Source organism: Cyclospora cayetanensis, unplaced genomic scaffold (assembly GCF_002999335.1).
Source record: "Cyclospora cayetanensis isolate NF1_C8 unplaced genomic scaffold, CcayRef3 CcayRef3_contig_30, whole genome shotgun sequence".
Classification (NCBI taxonomy): domain Eukaryota; phylum Apicomplexa; class Conoidasida; order Eucoccidiorida; family Eimeriidae; genus Cyclospora; species Cyclospora cayetanensis.
In genome coordinates, this window is record NW_020312259.1 from 167,488 (window position 1) to 187,723 (window position 20,236).

General features: G+C 53.0%; 2 protein-coding genes across 2 annotated transcripts; both read right to left on the minus strand.

Moving 5' to 3' along the window:
• Positions 1-6,129: 6,129 nt before the first annotated feature.
• On the minus strand, positions 6,130-9,704 carry LOC113147636 (centrosomal and chromosomal factor-like). The gene is made up of 5 exons (XM_026338788.1): positions 9,582-9,704; positions 8,695-8,802; positions 8,150-8,550; positions 6,848-6,878; positions 6,130-6,159 (listed from the first exon to the last, which is right to left on the minus strand). The coding sequence occupies exons 1-5, from the start codon at positions 9,702-9,704 to the stop codon at positions 6,130-6,132; spliced, it is 693 nt and encodes a 230-aa protein (XP_026194573.1).
• A 4,195-nt stretch (positions 9,705-13,899) lies between these two features.
• On the minus strand, positions 13,900-15,236 carry LOC34624493. The gene is made up of 4 exons (XM_026338789.1): positions 14,960-15,236; positions 14,690-14,829; positions 14,207-14,271; positions 13,900-14,059 (listed from the first exon to the last, which is right to left on the minus strand). The coding sequence occupies exons 1-4, from the start codon at positions 15,234-15,236 to the stop codon at positions 13,900-13,902; spliced, it is 642 nt and encodes a 213-aa protein (XP_026194574.1).
• Positions 15,237-20,236: the final 5,000 nt, after the last annotated feature.

Sequence of the window (20,236 nt, forward strand, 5' to 3'; positions counted from 1 at the left end):
GTCAAGAAACTAAAGAACGAGGCCGTAATGCCAAAGGCCTCAAGAGTGCATACACTCAAATGTGGTGCAAGCAACTGTGCGCAGCACTCGCGCCCTTTAGTTGCTGCACAGCAGCGAGGGCAGCCATGCCTTCCTCCTTTGTTATCACTCCAACGAAAATTGGATCAGTGCTACTCCTGCTAGAACTGCTACTGCTTGTCCCGCTCCTGAATTATTGGAGGCGCGGGGTCACTGATTACACAGCATATGTTGCGCATATTCCGCTGCCTCTGCTGTTTCTGCCGACCCAACAGTGCCACTCATGCTGTAGGCCTCTGACTCTACTTCAGCAATCCGCAGCATAGGTATATTTTGTTCTGCCTCCTTCGGTGCGCGCCTTTACTAGAATTCGCGCGTATTCCATCGGATGCATTGACGACAGGTCCTTCCGGATTCTTCTGAAAGCCATGATCTGCACTAAGGACCGAGAGTAGCCCTACACTCTGCAGCAGCACCAGACACCTACAAGCGAACATCATTCGAATTTGCTCGTGCGTCCTCGCAGGTGTACTATTTGGCATTAGCTGTCTATAATACCCCAGTATGCGCATAGACACAGACAAATGGGCATGCCACAGTCCACTTTCCTGTCATTGTGCATGCGTTAGCTCTACATGGCTAAAGGGTTCCATATCCGATCTGTAGCGGGCATACCTGAGGAGGGCCTATGAAGGGGTTCTTGGTGGCCTCGTTAACCAGAGAAGCGTATCCTAAGTAGCCAGCAACGTCTGCCGCTCGCTGCTGCTGGTGTTGATGGTGATTCTGTGGTTGATAAAACTGTTCGCCGTTCCATTCAGTGCCGTACGTTGGGCAAGTGTAGGCGCGAGGAAAGGACCGCAGATTCTCGGTGTTCTGACGCGAATGAGGCCCTCCTAAGAGGGCACACAAGCACACTTACACAGCCGGGGGCTGAATAACGTGGCCAAAAGAGGAAGGTAGGTTTGTCAAGCAGTAGAACTGGATGCTGGTACGGAGGCAGATTTGCAGGCAGCAAGTCTCAGAAACTGCAAAGACCGCGCCAAGAATAGGCAGGCAGACAGGAGATCATCCGGTCGCCAAGCTGCTAGAGAGGTTGAGGAATGCAAATTTGAGTGGTCAAGCGCTTATAAGAACAGAAGTGCGGCACAGAAGCGGAGGGGTGGTGGAAAGCACGGGGGCACTGACACGGAAAGGCATGGAAGATCAAAGACACACAAATCGGCACACGCAGTACAAAGTCTATTAAATGGAAACGCAATGAGTAGAGGGGCTCGAAGTACGCCTTCAACTGGGAGCCACGATGTTCCGTGCAAAAAGTTGAAGATAGATGAGCACGCTCTGTTCCTGGAAGACCTTTTGAAGTCTGTTCCTCATCCCTTGACTCTCACATCTAAATTGAACTGTGTTGTCCCTACCCTGGTAGAAAGGCAAATGGAAAGCAGGAACTCGGTCGTCGATCATTGTGTCTGAGGGTCGCTGTCTCTTGGTGGTTCTCTCGAGGCAGTCAGAAGAAGTATCCAGCCTTTCCTTCCTTCTGCCAAAAACATGCTGAAGTGAAAACAACTCTCGTTGTGAAAGCTTCAACAAAAAGCTATGATAGAGATGAGTGAGGATCGAACACCTTTCAAGAATTTCCCGCAACAGACCATCGCCGCCGCTGCCCTGCACTAGCGATCGATTCCTGGTGAAAAGAGGAGCGTCACACTCAGAGAAGCAAATAAAGGCTTAGATGGTGTAGAAGCTGCTGCAATCTAGCTCAACAAAAGATTATGATCTTGTATTTTCCGTCTCAAATACATTTACTTTGGGAAGCAGACCTAGCCATTGGACACGCAGACAGCGGGAAGCATATTCATACATCCTAGTCCTTCAAAGAGAGTAAAACACTGATAAAAAATGCCTTTTATTGCTCATACTGAATGAGATATGCAGCCAAGATAAGACGAGACGATTATCCTCCGTCAGCCAGTGTCTGTTCTGAGAAGGTGAATAAGCCCCTTGTCTGGAATTAGGAAGGACTTAAAAGAGGCGAAAATTCACGAACGCCTAGATAGACTAGCTAACAAAAAAAGGTAGTGTACAGCCAAAACTAGTACTCTATGCGTTCATGGCGGCAAGGCTTGTTTTTCGAATTTCCCTATGTTAGTTCAAGGGACTGCGATACACTGTCTCGGACAGATGCTGGTTAAGAAAGGCTAGCTAAGACGAGAGAGACAGCTACACTTGTGAGAACACTGCACTGCTTTTAATGGTGAGAAGGCCTATTAGAGAGAGGAAGATACAATAACAGTGTGGTGTGCTTATGTTGTTTACCTGAGAGTCCAGTAGCATATTTTTCCTGCAACAAGGAACCGCAAAAGCAGCACTGGTGGAACCAACAGTCCTGCTCCACATATACACCTAATAGCGTGGCGAATGGGCCTCACCATGTAAAGGGGAGGTGCTGGCTCGGGGAGGAAGTATGAAGCATCTGGCTCGAATTTAGACTGCTATTTGATGGTCGGACACCTCCGACCTGAATCTTGGGCAGAGCACAGTCAGACCGTGAGGAAGGACAAAAGGAAGACTGCCTCTGCCTTGTTATACGACTTCATCTAATAAGAAATAGCGTTGTACTGTAAAAACCGCGCACAGGTAGGATCCACGAATCCGACAGTTGTGGTCCGGACCTCTTTGAATCATAGCAGGTCTATTAAGAGGCAGCAACAGTAGCCACAAATTCCCCTCCTCGAAGCGAGGCACACCAACCGGAAGTCCTTGAACCCGTTTATCTCTTTTCCCACTAAAGAGTATTAAGCTAAAAATGGGGAACTTCATTAAAAATGTCGTCTACCCATGAACCCCACCTGACCAAAGAAGACGACACAAGCCAAAGGATACAGGGCGGAGCAGCCACCCACGTGCACCAATGTACGCCTAGAGGCAAGCCGCCGAAGCTAAAGCCTCCAATCTGCAACAGGGGCCGACGGTCCCACAAGATCCTCCAGGAAATTACGCGTGTGCGTCCAACAATAGCTAGCTGTGCAATAACATGCAGCGGCTGGCGCACAGGGCCACAGAAGTGGCTCTGCATGCGGGGCAGGCCCGTAGCCAGCCACAACCGCAGTTGTTGCAGATTAGTGATGAGCGGCATAGGGGTCTGAATCGAGGGCATCTGAATTGAAGGCGTTGAAGAAAACAGCGAGATCCAAGGGGCAAAGGTAGACTGGGGATCTCCCGGGTCATGGATACATTCTTATACGGAGAGCTAAGAGAATTTGTGGAATCAGTAAAGCCTCCGAACGGCGCCAAGCTGGCATCGCTGTGGTTTATCGTTACTTCGGAGCTGCTGCGCTGCCCTGAAGGGGCTGTTCTCTCCTAGCAGGAAACGTAGCAACTAAACAACTGCAGGGACCTAAAGAAGAAAGCATTGGTTGTATTGAATCTTAACTGACAGATGGAGGAGACACTGCCTCCCCAGGCACCCATCCCAATCACAGGATGCGCGCAGGGCAGCTAAGCGTGATGGGCAACGAGCAGAAGAAACAGGAAGCAATCGAAGGCACAGGATATACTCCGTATTACGACCTCTACATTCCGCGACATGCAGTTCGCTTGCAGCAGCGCAGATGCTATTGCAGCGGCAGTAGCGGCACCTCGCTTCTGCTGCTTTGCTGTTGAGCCGACCGACGTAAACCTCCCCATTTATACGCAGACACGCCAGCTCACATATGCGTAACTGTCCCAGCAAGGCAACAGGAGCAATGCAGCCACAGCACCTCGCTGCTGCCGCCAAAGCAGCCACCACGCGAAATAAAGATAGGGAAACGAAGCACAGAGAGCGGCCGCCCGCGGAGTGCTTGTACTTACAGCCCGCAGTGCCTCTCTGCTCTCTGCGAGCAGTGTGTTTAGCGAGCTGGCTGTGCCAGCTGCTGCTGCTGCTGATCAGAGGTTTGGTTAAGACAGGTATCCGCCACGGACTGGAAGAGCTTCTCCACCTCGGGGGCAGCAGTAACAAAGGAGCAGCTCCAGAAATTAAACCTGCACCATAAAAAAAGATGAAAAAAAGCATTGAACGACACAGTATATACACCATAGAACATGCACACCTGCGTACATGCATACGCGCTGCCCTGCCTTCGGCACGGTTTCACCGATCCCTCCCCCCGCATCGCTCTATTCTTGTACTACAGCGTGAAATTCCGCTGCACCTGTGGTTCTTGATGAGTTCAATGAAGGTGATTAGAAGACCCCATGGGTGGGGCCTATGCACAATAAGCCTCTCCAGCAAGACCCTTGTGATCTGCTCCCTAACGAATTCGTTTCTGCTGTCAGAAAACAGCCACAAGAGGAGGCACGAGAAGTAGTGCGTGTGCGCATTCGGGTATCTCAAGTGGTTCGCGATAGCAGACAGAAGCAGGTATCGGCCTTCCATATCTGTTTCCCTGAAAACGTATAAGAGGATCTCCTGAGACGGGCTTGTTGTTGCAGGCAACGGTGCGGGAGCACCCTCTGCGCTTCCTCCTGTCCCTTGCTGTTGTTGCTGCTGCTGCTGTTGCTGAACGGGAGGCTGCGCCCTGGCCTGAGTGTTTGTGCCCAGGTATAAGAGGAAAGCGTTGAGGAGGGGCAGGTCGTATTTTGTGGCTGCAGCAACGGCTCTCTCGGGTGGCAGCTGGAGTAGCCGCAACAGCTGTGGGAGCAGTGCAGGGGATCTGGAGACGCAGAAGGCATCAAGCAGCTGCTTGAGACCTGTCTTGTACAGGAGAAGGCAATAGGGTGACAGCACACGGGGTGCCACCTTGATATCGGGCAAGAGATCGACTTTCAGATTCGGAAGAAAGGGGTCTGGAAGCTTCATGGTCCTTGGAAACGCCGAAAGGATTAGGTTTCGCAGCTGAATGCAGTTGAGTGGCAAGGCCTCGCAAAGTGCATAATGGTTGTCACACAGGAACTCAGGGAAATCGTGCAGCAGCACCAGGAGCAGGCGCAAGGCAGCCCTATAGAGCAGCCGAGTTGCAGGGGTGAGCTGCTCTCGCAGCATGAAAGGCTTCAAGAAGAGGAAGAGCTCTACGAGCAATCTCTGGAGGAGACCCCACGAGCGCCTGTGTCTCGCCAGCCGCGGCAGAAACAGATGGTGTCCAACGAACTCAAGCCACGCGAAGGCAAAGGCTGGAACGCGCAGGGGAGAAAGCAGGATCATGCGTTCTGCCAGCGTAAGCAGACAAGGAAGCGACTGCTTCTCCTGACCACGACTTTCCGGTTCAACTACCAGCTCTCGCAGAAGCAGCAAGAAAATGCGGAAGAAGGGCCGCTGCCGCAGCCCTCCATGGCTGCCATGAACTGCTACAGCAGTTCCAACGGCAGCCGGTGCTGCTGTTGCGCCGCTTCCTTGCTGTCGCGACGGCTGCACCTCCGCTTCTTGGTGTATCGCCCTGCAGATAATGCCTGTTGCCCGCTGAAGAATCGTGACCGGCGATATTTGATTTGGGTCGACAAGCAGCATCATTCCAGCAATCATTCGAACAAAAGCGTCGATGCTGAAGACAGCCATCTCTCGTACTTCTTGCTGCTGCTGGTTGGGAGCCACGGCGACACCCGCTGCCGCTGCACCCTCCTCTGCAGCAGATGCCGAAGCTGCTGCAGCCTCTGCGCTTGCCACCCCTGCAGGCTCCGCAGGAGGGGCGGCTGGAGACTCCAAGGGAGCAGCAGCCGCAGAAACAGCTAACCGCAAAGACACCGCAAAGAATCTGTCCGTATGCTCGTCCATTCGCAGGAGGCCCTGATGAGACACGCGCTGAAAGAAAGTCGCCCGTACAACAAAACTGCGTTCTGCCGCTGCCGCCGCTGCACCACCCCCCGAGGTAGCCGCACACAAAAGCAACCAGTCCCGAAATACGCGCTCCACAAGTTGCTGCTGCTGAGGAGACACTCGAGGCAGACATGCCAACTGACGCACGACAGGCTGCTGCTCCTGCTGTTGATGCTGCTGCAGCAGCGATAGCAAGGTATAAACTATTGGCTCATCCTGAAAAAAAACACAAACCCCAAGCCGGCGCACAAGCAACCCAACATGCATCTCATCACATACTTAAACATAAACACCCATCAACATAAACACACATAAACACATATCTAAACATGAACACCCATCAACATAAACACCTAAAACATGAACACAAATCGAAAGGAACACCCATCGAAATGAACATCCATAAACATGAACACCCATCAACATAAACACACATAAACATGAACATACATCGAAATGAACACATACAAACATAAACACCCATCAACATGAACATTCATAAGCATGACCACACATAAACATAAACACCCATACACATGAACACACACAAACACATCCACGAAACCAAGATGCATGACGCACCCAAGGTATCGACCGCAGGCATGTAAGGCAGCAGCACGCTGGGCTGCAACTTACTGGGGTGTTATCCGTCTTGAGAGCTTCCAGCAACTTGTTTTTTGATTCTCCAATGTACTGCTGCTCCGGCGTGAGCGCAGCTGCAGCAATAGCCGCTGTTGTGTGTGGCCACTCGGCCTCCCTGCAGCAATACTGTTCATGGAGTAGGCGCAGCAGCGCAACAGCAAACTCGAGAGCTCCTGGATGTCTCGGCCCCTTCCGAATCTCCGATGCAAGAAAGCCATCGACATCCGCAGGCAGCACCAGTTTATGCCGCAGCAGAGCAGCCGCAACTGCCACGCTGCTGCGACGGGGGGCAGCTGGTGCCGTCCCACCACCACTCGCTGCTGCTGCTGCTGTAGCGACAATCGCAGTAGATCCTGGGGGTGTTGCCAGTGCAGGATTGCCGCTGCCCACCGCTGCTGCCGCTGCAGCCGCCGCTGCTGCAGCAGCAGCGTTATTTGCTGCCGCTGCGGCCGTTGTGCATGTCAGTGTGAGCACATCGAGACACAGCTTCCGTATTTCGGCTCCCCGTGATGGCAGTCCCTCAAGCAACGAGGAGAAGACCTCCACGTGCAGCGCTGCAACAAACAAGAAGAAGACACAAAAGATTGGAGGGAAGCGTATTACTATCCATGCAACCAGCAGGCGAACAGGCAGGCCTAGAAGAAAAGAGGACCGATGGGCTACCATCAGTGCCAGAGGGCAAGAGTAAATAGCCAAGACACGGAAGGAACGCGAATTAGGCACATTCACGATGATACACGGCAGTGGAAACAAACAGAAATAAAAGAATACAAGATCCAGGACGGCGAAGCACAGTACACATGCACATACATACATACATAAAGGCATACATATGTAAATGCATACATGCATACATACATAAATGCGTACATACATGCACGGATGAACACCGCGTAATCGTAGTCTTTGGAGAAACTTTAGCACTCAGCAAGCCAGGAAACCGAAGTCGGAGAGCAAGGAAGACCACAGAGGACGCTCAAGTACAGCGAGAGAGGCTCAAAGGAGCGAACAGTGGCAGATCGACAGACAAGTCACAGACATCGATCATGGCGTTTTTCAACTTACAAACAGGCTCGACACCGCGGATGGGCGAGTGGGCGGGTCTTGAGTGCGATGCTGCTGCACTTTCTAGCGTGGCTTTGATGAGCTTATGCGCAATGAGAGGTGCTGCCTCCTGCTGGTCTGCCGCGGCTGCTGCTATTGCCAAAGAAGAGCGCATGAGCATCAGCAGCTCCGCATCGGACGGCAAACAGGCAGCCACCATTAGCGCAGGAGTGCTGCAACGAGGGACGGGTGTAGCCGCTGCACGACATCCCGCCGGCCACGAGAACTGTAGATACACCGCAGACAGGCACAGAAGCCCACAGCATCCCCTGGCTCAGCCTGTCTGCCTGGGGGAACGAGGAGCACCAGCACGCTGCATCCATCGAAAGCCTGTCAAACTGAGCTCTGGCAAAGTGCCCCTCTAAAGCTATGGCAAGGAGGTGCGGCCAGACGCGCACAGAGCCGCAGCGACAGCCACGCAAGTGAGGAACCCTTACCTTCTCTGGATGAGGGCTGGACGGCATGACGGGGGGGCAAGCGAAAACGGCCTTAACTTCCTCTCTCAAGAGCGCGATGCATTCTTCGAAGCGCAGCAACACCTCCGAGCTGCTCAGACTGCCCACAGGAGGTATCGCTAGCGGCTCGCGGATCGTGGTTGCTGCTGCGGCTGGTGAAGTTGTCGCCAGGCCCCTTGTCAGCAGCAGCTTTTGCTGTTGCTGTTGCAGTTCTGCATCGTGTGCAGCGGTGATGCCTCGAAGCTTTGAGAGGTCCAGCTGCTGCTGCTGCTGCTGCTGCTGCAAAGCCCTGGCGGCAGCAGCAGAGGCAGCGAAGGAGGGCTGCTGCTGCTGCTGTTGCTGCCGCATAAGGCTTCCTGCGGCGGATACCCCTTGCGAGGCAGCAGCAGTGAGTGCTCCCTGCTGGTGCGGTGGCTGCTGCTGCTGATGGTGCTGCTGCTGCTGTTGATGCTGCTGCTGCTGCTGTGCTGCAGCGGCGGCAGCAGCAGACTGCTGCATCTTGCGGAGGGTCCCTAGCGCCATGAAATCCTTGTACACTTGCAGCTGCCTGTTGCACAGCGAAGGCCTTATCTTCAGAGGCTCGGGGAGAGACAGCGGCCACTTGCTGCTGTGCAAATAGTGGGAGTCTACGAAAGGAACGCCTCGTTCTCTTGCATGCCTCCTCGCCGCGAGAGCTGGGCCCAGCGCTAATTCCACATCTCTGAGAACTTTCTCCACCACGGCCTGTTCTATCAATGCACAGCCGAGATCCAGATTGTCCGACCCCACCACCTGTACCACCTGTTCTATGAGCACCTGCACAAAAAGCGCTCGTCACGTGCAAACCAAGAAGAGATGGACTCAAGCCCCAGAAGCTCTACAAATTCCTCATTGTGGCTCTCAGCAACACGGCGGGAAGCATCCTCCAAGGAGGGCCCCGTCTGCCGCCGCAACCACGTGAAAAAAAATAAAAATATATAATACCCACACAAACATACACATACACAGACATACATATACACAGACATACACATACAGACACATGCATATACATATACACAGACGTTCACATACACAGACAGACACATAAATATACACATACATATACATACACAGACAGACACCTACATAGACATACATATACATATACACATAGACATATACACGCACACATAGAGACAGACACATGCATATACATACACACATACACAGACAGACACATAAATATAGACATACATATACATACACAGACAGACACCTACATAGACATACATATACATACACAGACAGACACCTACATAGACAGACATATACATACACCTACATAGACATATACACACACACATAGAGACAGACACATGCATATACATACACACATACACAGACAGACACATAAATATACACATACATATAGACATACACATGCATATAGACATACACATGCACCACACATACATAAATACATACACATACATGCTCCTGAAGCCGCACGCGAGCGCTGCTCCCTGACAGCTGCAGAGCACAAGACTCTCCAAACCACCTCGTCTCTCGAAACAAGCATTTGAAGACCAAGCCAACACGTTCCCCAAGCGCACCTGGTCAGCATCGTCTTTGGCATTCGCGGGCTGCAGGAGCTGCCGCAGATGCTGCGTAAGAGAGACTCTAAGCGGCTCCCTACACGTCACAAGAGCCAGAGAACCAGCCAAAGAGGCCACCATAAGATGAGCAGCACGCTTCACCAGAGCCTCCTCGCGCTCCAAGCAAAAGTCCTTTGTCACGAGCTCGCGTGTTGCTACGCACGAAATCGATACTGCACCCCACACCACACAAGCACCGCACATACGGAAACCATGGCAAGGCGGTGGATTACAAGCCTCAGCAAATGCTGCAGTCCCCTTCTCCGTTACGCCAGCATGCATGCAACACCGGGTTGCCAGTTTTTGCCGAGCCAACCCTATGGACGGGTTGCATAATACATGCTCAAAGCCTCCTACCCCGCCCCCCCACCCCTCACGGCACAAAAACACAAAAGTTACAAAACGTCATTACATGGCCGAATTTGAACTTGCCGTACGCTCCTGCCTGCCACCTTCCGAATACTAAAACACGCCCCTTCAGCAGCAGACTACCAGAACGCCACCCGAAACACTGCCCCTATCCACACTGCAGTCCTCGTTTCAGGATGCGTCTGGACCAAACAGCGGGAGAGACAGAGCCAAGCAGCCACTGCGAACAGGGCACGCAAAAAGAACGCTGGTTTCTTACCCGATCGCTCGACAACCGCAGAGATGATCTCCCTAATTGCACGATCCACTGCCACAGGAACCACAGCCTTGAGGGAAGGCTGCAGCGCGAACAATGCAATTGACGGCGAAATCACCACACAGGAACGCAGCGAATTCAACAGCTGCTCCTCCCCAGGGCCCTCCGAAGCCAAAGGGGTGCCTCCACCCCCTCCTGATACCCATAGAGCCTGCACAGTATTAACACGCAAAAAACACGCAGACCACAGCCACATACCCCTCGAAAGAAGACTTTCATTGAGCTTCCCGGCATCTACGCAGCCCTCACTTACAGGCGTGTATGTGCATTCACACACAGCAAAAACGCGCACAAAAACGAAAACGCAGCAGCAGCAGAAAACCAGAAAGCAGCAAACATAACGGGAAACACGGGGGGCGGGGTATTTGTATTTGTATATATATATATATATTATGTACATGAGACGTCGAGACTGCAGGAGCGAAGGATTCAGCTGCACCGCCACCCCGTCTTGCTGCAGACGCTGCAACCACAGCGGCCGTGTCGACCCTCGGCATCACATCAACGAACAGCTGTTGTTGCTGCTGCTGCTGCTGTGCAGCAGCAGCAGCAGCAGCAGCATTCGCGGCTCTCCCCGGCGTCCCTCCAGGGGTGTGCTGCGCTGCAGCTGCAGCGGCTGCTGCTGCAGCAGCTGCTGCATCCAGCAGACGCTGCTGCTGCGTGTCTAGCTGCAGTCCTGCAACCGCGTATCGCTGCTGCTGCTGCTGCATCAATCCTACCGCGCGAACGCCACCCCTATCATCTGCCGCAAAGAGGTTGGGGGGAGGCTGCTGTTGCTGCACCTGCCCCCTGACACCTGCAGGCGCTCCGGCCGCTGCTGCCGCTGCTGCTGCTGCTGCAGTCACCGCATCGTGCTGCTGCTGCTGCTGCTGCGGATGCAGAGGAGGACGAGCAACAAAATCCCCACTGTCTATGGGCAGCGGCAGGGAAGCCAGCAGACGCGTCCTGCCCCCATAATCCGCAACGTTGAGATCAAGACGTTTGAACAGAACCTCTATGTCGAACACCAAGTTCGTCCTTTTCACACACAAAGTAAAACGCACATGCAAAGACACGAAAAAGTTTCCCTGAAGAATCCCACGTCAGAATGACACAAGCACACACCTACCCATACGCACACATGACTAAGACACACAAGTTCACAAGCCGCCGAGAGACGGCCGCAGCAGCGCAAACAAAATAATTCGTCGACGAGATACAGCGCAAAACGGCACCAGATGCCATGTGGCGGCAGGAAAAGGCACTGCGACGAGGATTCAAGAACAGAGGGTGCGAAGAAAGCTGTTCGCGCACGCCAACGGAAAGGTCACCACATGCAAATTTTTGAAATCCGCAAGAAACAGGCATGCAGATTGACGAGCTAGAGGCCACCAACGCCTCACCCGAAGCCGCGAAATCAATCAACGAGAGCAGCGGTGAAATATGCCAGCAGCAAGCGTCCTCCTTACCTTAGATGCGGAAGCCTGTGAAAGTCGGCAAGGAGGTTGAGCAGCGCAGCTGTCCACGGGTTTGGTATTCTGAACACTTTGGAGGATGCCACGCATTCGAGAATTCGACAGGCGAAAGGCAGTACAGCAACCAAGTGCCCAGCGGTGTAGGCGGAAATCAGAAGCTTCTTGAGGTCGACGTGCTTAGATCGCAGCGGCTTGTTCCTGAAGTGATGCACAAAAGCAACGACCATAGTCCAAAATATCCAGCAACGACACCCTCCTGAAGGGTATGTGCAGATTAAATCATATATATACGAATACAAAATAACATCTGCCTATGTATATATGTATATATATATACGTTTGTGGATGCATATATATATGTATGGATACAGAAACCGGCGCGCCTGACGGAAAGGCCATACCAGCGGCCCTCTAAGGCAGATTTTAATTCCCCAACTGCATGCAGTCAATAAAAGCCTTGCGTAAAGTCTTGTCACAAGATTCTGACAAGATCCTATGTTGCGCCAGCTTACACGCGGCTACATGGCACACATGGAACGTCCTCCCTCCTCGGCTCGAAACATCGTACAGGGGCAGAAGAAAGAAACGCAATGCGCGCACAGGCAACAATGGATGGCGTAACACGCAGCAACAGCAGCCGCATACCTGGCGATGGTAATACTGCCGAGCCACAGTCCAAGATTCTTAAGGAGTGTTCTGAAGGCGGAGGAGTCTTTGGCGGAAGAAACGAATCGCAGAAGGGCCTTAACACATTCATACGTTGTCGAAACAACGCAATCCATCACCTGAAGCTGCTGCTGCTGCCCTTGTTGCTGCTGCTGCTGCCCTTGTTGCTGCTGCTGCTGCCCTTGTTGCTGCTGAGGCACCCCGTCTTCATCTCGATCCAGCTGCGAGTGTTCTCCCTGCGTGTGTTCCCCCTGCGCGTCTTGTTGGGGTTGTTGCTGCTGCTGCCCTTGTTGTGGCTGCTGCTGCTGCTGCCCTTGTTGTGGCTGCTGCTGCTGCTGCCCCTGTTGTGGCTGTTGAATTTGCTGCATGCCTTGCCCCTGTTGAGACTGCGTTTTTCCGCCGTGAGCTTCCTGCGGGTGCTCTCGCTGCTCCTCTTCGAGCTGCTGCTGCTGCTGCAGCTCATGACTCGGTTGCTGCAGCAGCAGCACGAACTGGATATACACTGCGTGGTGGTTCGGCTCTTTGGTGGCTCGACTCTTGACCAAGTACAGCGCTAACCACGGGAGAAACTCAGGCCGTAAAACTTGCTGCACCCTCAACGCCTTAGAAACTACGTTCGAGAGACACATGGTATTGAAAGCCGATGCTGCAGTATCACGAAACCACGTCGGCGGTACATACAGCCCCTTGATGAACTCCTCGTCCTGCGACAAGAGTGCCTCCATGCTGCCTCCTTGCTGCAGCAGCAAACTCGCTCCTGAGCCGCCCCCCCCCCCGCCCGCAGCGTTGCTTGCTGCTGCTGCTGCTGTTGTCGAACTTGGAATACTCGGAAGTGGCCCTCCACTGCCGCTACTACCACTGCCACCGCTCACACCCGCATTGTTATTGATACTGCTGCTGCTGCTGCTGCCCATGAGCACCAGCTGCTGCTGCTGCTGTGGCTGCTGCTGCTGCGGGGGAGCGGCCCCCTCGCGCTGCTGCTCATGGGGAGGCAGCAACTGCTGCTGCTGCTGCTGCAAGAGGTGCTGCTGCTGCTGCTCCAGGATCTTTGGAAACCTCTCGTTTTGCATGCTGATGGCCATAGGACCCGGTACGACAACGCCAGATGCAGAGCCTGAGCAGCAAAATCAAAAAACGCGCGCAGCACGCGCCTTGCCCGGCTCCCCACAAACTCCCCTTCCCTTTCTGCACCCCTCAGAGCGCTACAGCCGGCTACCAACCCCCCAACTCCAACCCCCCCTCTTGCGGTGTACAGAGGGTGTATATATATATATATATATGAGTATATATATATATATGTGTGTGAGTGTATATATGTATATGTGTGTATGTATGTATATGTGTGTGAGTGTATATATGTATATATGTGAGTGTATACATATATATATATATATATATATATGTATATGTATGTGTGTGTGTGTGTGTGTGGATACATACGGCTGTTCAGGATGGCGCCAAGAAGGATTGCTTACCTCGCATGCCAATGGTAGGCGTCGATGGGAACTCGATGCCTGCAAGCTGGTGCTCTTCGAGGTGAACATGCCCCCGCAATTCGGGAGGGAGCGCAGCCACTACTCTGGCCGCAAACTCTGTGTAGTGGGAGTGCAGCAGCAACAGCTCGTGTCTTTCTGCAATCGCGGCAGCGAAAAGAGGGTACGCGGGGAGGCACTCCAGCACCTGCTCGAGGGCAGCCACGCCGAAGAGCCACATCTTGCTGGGAATGCCTTTTTTAATCGCCTCCGTGATGCAGCGCTGCGCGACAGAAAGCGAAGGACCCCTCTGCAGCAGCAACCCCCGCCGCAGCAGCTGGCCTAACAAAACAGCAGTCGCCGCTAACTCCCTGAGAGGATACTTTGGCAGGTGTCGAGTTTCTCGGAAGAGCGACGAGAGGAAGAGGGCGACCAAGGCGCTATCTCGTGGGGAGGCAGAGGAGGAGGCCCCCCTCTCTAACACAGCCAGCACCAACTCCGCCGACGCCCCCCCTGCATGCATCGCGCGCCGCAAACACGAGAAAAACGGTGCAAACCTGTGCAGTCACCAGCAGCGCGGGAAGGCGATGCACCCCTACCACGCCACGCGAGGACTGCCCCTCGGAGTCTGCTCCGGCGCCGTCACAAAACGCACGCCGCAACCGATGCCTCGATACAAAGAGAGGCAGCAGCCCGCTTGATCCGCGAAAAGAACCGAAAAAATGCGCAAATAAGGCATGCCCCATCGCGGCAAAAGCTGGCACGGAGGTACGGGAGGAATCCCCCCACACTCAGCCCGACGCATTCGGATGGAAGGGCAGCCACAGCCACGTCGGGCGGCACCGCTAGCTGGCGACTCTCTGCGAGTTGATGGGCACCGGCGATACTACAGCAAGCAGCACGCCCCCTCACAGCCTCCGAAACGGCCGCTAAGGGGTGGAGGGGTGAGGGAGGGGGTGCGCAAAGAGAACAGGGAAGAAGAGCTGCCCTGCAAGGAATGGCACCGGCAGCCAACGAGGAGGCGGGCACCCAATGGCAGTGGCGTGGCTGTGCTCTTACCGGAGAATAGCCTCTGGAAGAGGCTATGTACATCCGCCTCCACATCCAGATCCGTTCCAGCGGCTGCATTTCCCGCTGCTGGAGGTGTCGCTGATGCAGTCGTCCCTTGAGCCGCAGTTGCTGCGGAGCCACCCAGCGACGGCGAAGACTGCTGCTGCAGCAGCGAGCTGGTTGTCGATGCTGAGGATCCCGCTGCTTGGGGTGCAGATACACCTCCAGAAGGGGTGGAATCAGCAGCGTTGCGCTCTGAGGCGCCTCCAGCGACTGGGGCTGGCATGTTGCTGCTGCGTATCGTGTCGCTGAGGCTGCTGCTGCTGCATCTGGCCGGCAGCAGCAGCCTGCTGCTGCAGCTGCTTTAGCCACGTCCTTCTAAGAAAATGGGGCAGCAAACGGGGAATACGCAGCGGCAGACTCCGGGAGCACATGCATGTGCTGCCGCTCTCGCTTCTGCCGCTGATGCAGCTGTTGCCGCTGCTAATAACTGGCAAAAGGAGGAGGACTACAGAGACATATACAAGAAAGACACATGAAAAGACAGACACTCTCGGCACTGTTGCTGCTGCTGCCACGGCTGCTCGGGGCGGGAGCACAGCAGCCGCACCACTCGAGAACTGCCTGCAGCAGCAGCAGTGCTTCAGAAAGCGGAACTAGGCCTTTCACCAGCAGAAAACAAAAACATGCAGCAAAACGTGCATACAAACGGAGAGAATGAGGCGTGGGCGGTTGCCCCTGGAGCTGCAGCGGCCGCTACAGCAGCAGCAGCAGCAGCAGCTGCTGCTGCTGCTGCTGCCACCCTGCAAAGACCATCCATCACCCCGCTGCTGCTCCGGATGCAGCCGCAACTTGCATAAAAGGGGGAAAATTACTATTAAATGGAGAAACTCGAAAGCTGGCGCTTTCGCTTTCGTGATATTATCGTGATGGTCGCCTAATTTCAACTGGAACACTCCTAACAACTGCTGCTGCCGCAGCTGCTGGTGTTGCTTGTGCCTGGTAGGCGAAACATGGCAGCGGATTTCGCTCGCCTTAGGGGGGTGGCCTTTGGATCCCTCTAATTCTGTTCTGTACACAACGTGCACTGCGAAGGCTCTAACGCGGCACCTTACGGACAAGTGTGTGGTCTGCTACCTCCGCCCTGTGCTACCGCTGGCAGTCGGACTGTCCTATTCGAGATACGAAGGCATAGAGGGCAGTATATGGCAACTGCCCTCGCAATAGCAGTTTCTTGTTCGCGCTTTGAAGTATTTATGCATCCAATCAAATCGATGCCGGCTACAGGGGAGCCGTTAGCGGCATGAACAGCAGCAATAAAAGCACTAGCCCCAAATGCAGCCTTCTTCAGGCTACCCCCGAGCGCTTTGTACATTATTTCTACGTACACAAAAATTAGTACAAAATTGACTAGTTGGATTCTCTGCTATCATCGTGTTGCAAAGTCCTGTTTGCTCAATACAAGAAAGCACTAGGTAACGGGTGTACGCCTGATTTTGTGTGCAAGTAGCTGTGCATGCTCAGAGTAATTGTGAGGTGCATCTGCCCACAAGCTAGCTGGCCCTCTGCCCTCGTGAAAAAATTCTGAAAGGCACAGGTAGGAAAGCGGGGAACTGTCCTGAGGAAGAACAAATGTCTTTCTGCTAAGTTCATATTGAATATGAGTTGGTAGCACGCCAAGGATCGATGCAGCTCTGCTCTGCTCATTAATTGACTATGAATGCAATGGGATGTCAATTTGGCCTAACAAATCTGATTGCTTTTGATAACGTTATTGAGTAAGTAATCTGATTATTGCTGCAGCAGTCTGACAGTAAGCACACTGTTGATGGAGGCTGACGGTGGTGCAAGGCCTGTCACGGTGGCAGAGGCCTGCCTGCATGCTGATGTAAACGCTGCAGCTCCATAGTTGGTAAAAGGTGGTAGTTGCTCAGCCGCGACAAGCATCGGATACATCGATGGGTCTATGCTGACCCCAAAAGATTTTATGGATAAGGCAAGAAAGCAAAGACCCCAAAGTCAGCTAGAATATAGGTCCTTTGTAACTCTCAAAGGAAGGGAAACAAGTGGTCCGAGCGGCATGCCCATTGGATGGACAGGTAGTTTGATGGTGGCTTTATTCACGCAGAGAAAGTAGTCTCCATGCAGTAGTGTGTACAATTGAGGCCTTTATGGAAGTCCAAGGTCATCGCTGCTTGCGAACGTCAGCTCAACAGCAAGCCTCGGGAGGACTGAGAAAACTATAGCAGGAGAATCTATCAATGAATCGGAGTACTCTAAAAATGTAAAGTCGACGAGCAAAAGCCATACCGTAAACAAACTGCTGCTTTACCGTGATAATTATCTCGGGTCTACCCAAAGTGTAACGCCAGGTGGCCGTAGGGTGGGCAGCGACTCTGCAGTCATACAATCAATCAGCGGAGTATTCACAAACAGGAGGCTATAGGAGGTTTAAGGGGCACTTGAGTGCAATTAGTGCTCCCTTGACTCCAAGAGAAGCAGCAAGCCGTTCCAAAGCAGCTCCAGACAGCCCCCAACAACCCACTGCTGCTCTTGTGGTGACCCAGTCCCATAGTTCATAACTGCATCTGCATACAACGAGCCATAAATCTTTGATGAGGGGCTTGAGCTTATCGGAAGTAGGATGCTCGGTAAGCACAGAAGACGCATCAAGAAAAAGGTAAACCCCCCTCGCAGACTGCAACATAGTGACGGGGGCCATAGAGGGTAGAACCGCAGTTGAGGAGCCTCCACGGGGCAACGCCGCACTAATTTCAAGTTCAAATTCAATAGCCGAGATATATTGGCATTGCTTGCCTTTGAATATAATGTGGAAGTGTTATTCGAGGCAACGGCACAGAAGTACAGTCTCTTCAAGCAGTCCACCTAAGGTCTCCACGGGTATGCACTTTTCTCTAGATTTGATACCAATTTAAGAAAGAGTCAATTATTCATTCTCGAAAGAGCTCTCATACTCTCCGTTCCGTGCCTCCGAGCTTCTTCTTGAGGGGAGAGGGCCAGCTAGGGCGCGCGTCGCTGCGCCTTGTAGTTACTCCTGTGATTCACAGCTAGTTGCACATCATGTGTATTGTTCACACACAACATTGCGTCTCCTTGTACTGAGCTAGCAGTATTCTAGGATAAATGAGATATGCTTACAGACAAATAAATTAACAATTTTCTACTAATTCTTATCCAAGTAGTACTACTGTAATGGAGCTTAGCCTGGTACACTCCAGGCAGCATCTTCTTATGGAGCCTTTCGTATGCTTGAATCTTCATAGAGAGCTATTGCTACATCCTTTTGAAAAGCTCTTATGCATCACACGATCCTCACAATCGCAGGGGGTTCTAATATTCCGGAAGGAAAGTGAGCAGGCGTGCACCTCAATAGATGCCCTGTGCCCTTCTAGTGTAGCAGGCCGAGCAACGCTGGGGCCCTTCGTACTACACTGGTTACATCATTAAAAGAACCGTGTAGGAACTTACCATCTGCGTTGGCCGCTTGTAGACACACATCCTTGCTGCATGCTAGGGGAGACGTGCGCCTGCGCTCTACGCTGCTGTATGCAACTGGGCACAAATGAATGCTCTAAAGTTCGCTAAGTGCGGTAACGCGCATCTCAGCGGCCGCTTTTCCAGGATACCGAAGTCCGCAAGAGGATGATGGAAGCAAAGAGTAAACGCATTCCGAGTCGATGCTCTCTGACTTTGCCTCATTTGTCGACAGGGTCTTGACGCAAAGGGGTTTACACGCAGGGCATAGAAGGAGTGCCCCAGAGTCGCACATCGCAACACATAACACAGACACGGCTCCTTCGTCGCATCAGCACGAATAGGCTCCTACTCTGACAAATATGATCTAGGAGGGGCCAAATCCTCCAGTCTACGAAACCTTTTTCGCAAGTGCGGGAAAGTGCCAAAATGTGTCTCGAGTTGCTTCGTCGTGCTGCTGTCTTCTCATTGTAAGCTGATTACATGCTGCAACGCGTGCTGAATAACCGTAAAGGATTGAGAGTCTCTGGAAGGTTATTTTAAGCGCGAGCTACTGGGCCTGCGCCTGCGCATTGCGTTAGCCTTTCACCTGAAAGGGTATGTGCACGGCTTTGCTGCACCTCACTCTCTGGTTCTCGGCCTGCCTCTGAAGAAGAGCTCCGCAGTGGGGCACATGAGTCCAATTCCTGGCGCCGTTTGCTCTAATTTCTTCGCCGGGAAGCGGATAGGAGAGGGGAGGAGGGGAAGAGTGGATAGATGGACCAGGGATTCTTCTAAACTGCACGAGACTTCTTTATTTCCAGGTGTAACGCCCATTTGAAAGTACGTTTTTTGATGTCGCCGGTGCCTCTCTCGGACAGATGCGTTCTGTTCGGCTGCCCTTTTAAGGGCGCCGATATTTTACGAGGATCCAGCTATATTAGTAGCGTGTTGGAAGTCCTTTGCAGTGCAGCCAGCTGATGCGGAAAGGTTGTTGAGCGTGGCTTTTCTCTCTCTGCCTCTGTCTATCTTATGTTGCTTTTCCTCAGGGGGCCAACTAGAAGACATGTTGAAGCACTTTCATCCATGGCTGGCAGGGCTCCTCCCTCCACATACAGCAGACAGCCAGCTGTGTTTTGCGCCGCATCCCTTGTGGCAGTCCACACTCCACTCTCGTCCGACCCTGCCTTGCCTAGTTCCCCCTAAGGCTATAGAAATACAGGAGTTCTTCACTCCTCCCGTGCCACGGTCTGACAATGCACCGCATCCTCCTGCTGCAGTGCCGCTCAATTGCCTTTCCCCCCGACGGAGTCGTTCAATTGTGCATTGGCCTCTGTCCAGTTTCACGCTCTGATCCTCTCTAGGATGATCTCTCTCTGTGATCTTCAGCCCTTCCGTGCCTTCTTTTACGTCGAATCCCTTGAGGTTTTCCTTTTTCGTTTAACATGCCTGTTTTTAGCTGCCCCTCTCCGATCCCTCCCCGCAGCCACACACAGATATCATCGATCTGTGTACGTGCTCCCATCATTACTCCCCTTTGCCTGTACCCATATCTCTGTCCCTGTCAAGCACATTTTGCAGCAGAATTCTACAGGAGTGAGTGAATGAGTGTGTGTGTGTAATACCAGGAAGCATCCCCCCTCCTTCCGTCGCTATGCGTCTTCTGCCAGTGCCCTGCTGGTCCTCCTCACCAAGGGGATTAGATATACACTAGAAAAAATGGCAGCTATATCTCATATAGCCTTCCCCAATGCATGTCTCCTCTTGAGAATGCTCTGCTACAGCAGTGCAGACGCTTTCGAGAGATGCCAT